The 4266-nt window shown below is 44.0% G+C and overlaps 1 protein-coding gene across 1 annotated transcript in view; it reads right to left on the reverse strand.

Moving 5' to 3' along the window:
- inpp5a (inositol polyphosphate-5-phosphatase A) overlaps nt 1-759 on the reverse strand; it is a gene marked incomplete at its 5' end in the record, with an annotated part of 140558 nt that extends 139799 nt beyond the window's left edge. Inside the window, one exon of the mRNA XM_079229968.1 lies at nt 682-759. Coding sequence (XP_079086094.1) covers nt 682-759 — 78 coding nt within the window. The remainder of the gene's footprint in view (nt 1-681) is intronic.
- Between the last annotated feature and the right edge of the window lie 3507 nt (nt 760-4266).

The raw sequence follows: 4266 nt of genomic DNA on the forward strand, positions 1-4266 counted from the left end.
TTTGAACTTAAGGGGAGGGTGGTGGTACTTGCTGTGATGCACACAAGCACATACACCTACAGTACACTTGTCTATAGTACCGTTTCTGTTTCGTTTGTATCTGTTTGTTTACATTCTACTGTAAATGCCATAGGTTTCTATTTTTGCACTGTGTTGATTGTTGTCGTTTGTCTAACGTTTGCTCCACCCGCCAAGACAAATTCCTTGGATGTGGAACATACCTGGCAAATAAATAAATGGTTCTGACAATCACACACACAAAAGGTGGGGTTTTCATTTCAAAAAAGGTAAAACTGGCAAGTTACAGATTGGCTCACAGAAAAAATACCCACCGTGGCCATACTGCAGCAGAAACGGGCGGCACACATATTTACATTGTCATTCATATGGAACAGGCGGAGGACATGGGAGAGAAAATACGTCGCTGCTCGTGTAAAGAGGACGTAACCCCAGAACACAAGGAGCTAGCATGTGTGTGTATTGGTTACATGCGAGGCCCATGTGTTCATGCGGCAGTCTAGGTGTTGAGGCGACCGCACGCGACTCAACACTCGCGAGTCGTGACCAGCGGATACGTTATTTAGCATACATGAAGACCTCTTTTTTTGGCGGTATGAAATGAGATTTGAAAAAAAAGACACAACAAACACAACATTGGAGTCCATCAGTGGAGAAACTCACATCCTCGAACAGAGATCCAACGTTGGCTGTCACCAGCAGTATTCCTGTGCCTTGCGCTGCTGTCAGCTTCCCTGCCATAATTCTCTCTCGCAGGTGGGTCGGGGGGACCTGGAACAGGGGGGACGTTGCGGGTAAGGAGCGGGGGGGACAAACAAACAAACAAACAAAACCAAAAACCGTAGCCGGAGAATGTCTCGCGAAAGTGGTTACAACACTGGGTATTTGCTACTGAAGCCGGGGTTGAGGCGGCTCGGCTGGAGCATATTTTTTTTGCATCTGCGAGGAGTTGCTTTTGCAGTAGACGGTCCGTTGGCGGCGGGTTGGCGTGCGGCTTCGCGTGCTACTTTTTCGCTTTCAGAGCCATCGCAAAAGTTCCCGTTTAAATCCACGGCGAGTGTCCGGGGCTCTGGCTCATTCCAGCGACGAGTGTTTCCCCCCTCAGCTTTAGTGCAGCGTTAAAAGTCTCCCTCCGAAAGCAGGACTCTCTGCCAGGACCATTGCCTTTGCCGTCGAGAGAGGATAGGCTGGAGTCCTCCGCTGGTCTGACGTCACCGTGCCAATGGAAACACGGGGCTGTCTTAAAGGGCCAGTAAACATCGCGGCTCCGTCCCCACGTCACGGCGTCCATTATCGGACACAACCATGGTGAACATTTTCAACCAACTTTTGTTTTATGTAAGCTATTTCCACTATTACATTTGCTACAGAAAAAACTACATGTGTATGACATTAACTGTTGGAGTATTTGAATGAAAACATTGCAAGGTTAAATCTTTTTTTCAGCTTCAAGGTTCAGAGACATCGCCTCGACCACAATATGCAGCTTCCTTGTCAGCACACAGTTGAATGCATGAATGCTACTGATGCACATGTCTGTGAGAATGCCACAGCCTCGATTCCCAAAGAAGAACACGTACACAGATAACTGGCCAGGTGTTTCTGTAAAAAAAGAAAGAAAAAAAAAGAAGGTACATTTACTGTTGTTTATCCCATTCACATTAAGTCGATCACTTTTCATTTTGCGCTTAACCTGGTTGACTGTGCCAATAAAGTCTAATTCAGGGCTCTCCTCAAACCAAATACATTTTTTGTCGACCAACACTCATACGATTTTGTTGACTAATTGGTTAGTTGATTTAATCCACAGTTCCTCCACAAAGGAGCACCATTTTATCATCTTGTGCTTACCAAATATGTTGTTTAGCATGAAAAAAGGACTAACAGATTAAAGAAATCATAGTTGACTCAGACCAAATCAACTGATTAGTCAACTAATCGCCTAAGATGGGGTATCGTACGTACTGGCTCAAACACCCACACCTTCACATAAGACAAATAACCTTTTAAATACTTCATACAAAGTGCTGGATGTGGATACTACTACTTTTACCTTCAAAGCTGCGCTGAGTGTTTTTTGAACACTAGGGGGAAGAAAGAAAAACTACTTATTACTGACACATTCACCAAAAACAGAGAAATGTGAACATGTCTCTGCGGTGTATGGTCAAATGTCCGCTGGCATTTTATAGCACTGTGGTCTCTTTAACTCGTCAGATGCTACACTTTCTTCATAGGTCACATCACACCAGAAAAGTCATGTAATGTCACTAAGCTTACAGGGTAATTGAACGTTACTTTAAGTACCGTAAACCATAGCTGTTTTTGTTTGTAGAGCCAAAACTTTGAGGTCAAATGTGAACATTGTCTTCAATGCGTTAAAATCTGCACTCAAAATGTGTACACCCAATCTTCAGTCAGAAGGTTTACTGTTTGGGCTTTGGCGGGAAGATGTTGGACAATTTCACATTAGAAGACTAATCAGTGTGCATGACTGGATTCTGCCAAGAGTGCTCAGAGACACAGCCAAGCCTGTGAGTAATGGATTATCGTGAATGGGAAAAGATTGCCTTTTTTCCCCTGGCTTTCCAAAACCTGTTTGTTGACAACAGCATTAGCTCACCTCTTTACTGGCACAAGACTCAGGACTGAGCTTGAAAAACAACCTTTGAGCGCTGGCTTAGGCCGAAGAGTACACCCGATTCCAGTGAGCAGAGGTTACGTTCATTATGCACTCGGAAATATGCGTACACCATAGGGTGAGGTAATATTTTTGTTGGTCAACCCCGGAAGTTAGCGTAAGACTGTTCCCCTCGACAAAAAAAATCCAATGGGAACGCATTCGGCAGAAGTAAAAAGCTATTTATGCACTTATTGTAAGTCGCTTTGGATAAAAGTGTCAGCTAAATGAAATGTAATGTAATTAGCAACTGTCTTTTTTAAGACTGACCAACTGTGTATGTGTGGCTATGAGTGTGTGTTTGGGGGAGGAGGGGCGGGGTACGCACGGTCACAGCTTGCTAAGAGTCCTTGATTTGAACAGAGCTGAGAGATTAGCGCCAAAACGAGAGTGCTCACTCACAGCTGTGTCTGGCATGGTGAAAGTGTGTGTGTGTGTGTGTGTGTGTGTGTGTGTGTGTGTGTGTGTGTGTGTGTGTGTGTGTGTGTGTGCACGGATCAGACCGCCCTTGAAAACAATTGAAACTAGATAATATCTCTTTAACAGATTGTTATACTCATCTCTATAACAGTAAACCTAGCACCATTAGAGCTATGTAAACCGCCGGAACATTCTTAGTCCTGACTGACTTGTGTTTACCATGAAGGTAACATTTTGTCACCCTATATGCTTACATTAAGTCATGCTGGGTTCAGAGGACTGGTAGTTAATAGCTTTTGCTCTGGAGGAGGCCCGAACATGACAAAGCTAAAAGCATTTGCGGTGTCTATGATAGAAAGAAGAAGATGGAGGACGAGGAAGAAAAAAGGGAGCGATGGGAGGAAGATGAAGCCCAGCAGGAAATAACACATGAGCCTAGTGTTTAGAACATTTTGGGAAGTAGTCAAACAGAGTAAAATTCATCCACATGTGAAATTGAAAAGTGAAATTGATCCACATGTTCCAGAAGCTTGTTGACATGACTAGCAAACTACTCTAGCTGGTGAGGTAACCACTAACCAGTGTTGGGCCGTCAGGGCCAGCTAAGCCTTCTCTGCTGGCCTAAACAGAATCATAAAGTTATAGCTATTTTGTCATTTAATTTTTTTCCACAAATACACTACATGTATTATAATATGTTTTCCCTAATAGCTTATTTTCTCATTGCACAGCTCCTGTCTTCCTCTGTTGCTCTGCTTCCAGCCTGCAGTGCTGCTTCTAGTGCAGCTTTTTTAAGGAGGGCTTTTATCCACTCAGGTTTCAACTCCTATGTCTCTATGGAAGAAGAGTGGCCCGAGGCCTTCTAGCTGGCCTTGGCAGATTAAAGTACATGGGGACGTTGTCCAGAGCTTCACTGGGAGTCAGAAGAGAAGACGCCCAGCTAAGAGTCTACCCTGAGCGAAGCTATTTTGGAGTGAATGGCGGAGCTTCAGCACCCTGATGATTTGATGCCTGCGATGAAGAGGACAACGCCAATAAAAAGGATCCATTTGGGATGGGTAAGTGTATTTACTGAACTTTGCAATAGCATATTTACATTTACGGTTGAATCTTTTGTCAGCTGGTGTGATGACAATTTCTGAAAAACT

Source organism: Taurulus bubalis (assembly GCF_910589615.1).
Source record: "Taurulus bubalis genome assembly, chromosome: 14".
Classification (NCBI taxonomy): domain Eukaryota; kingdom Metazoa; phylum Chordata; class Actinopteri; order Perciformes; family Cottidae; genus Taurulus; species Taurulus bubalis.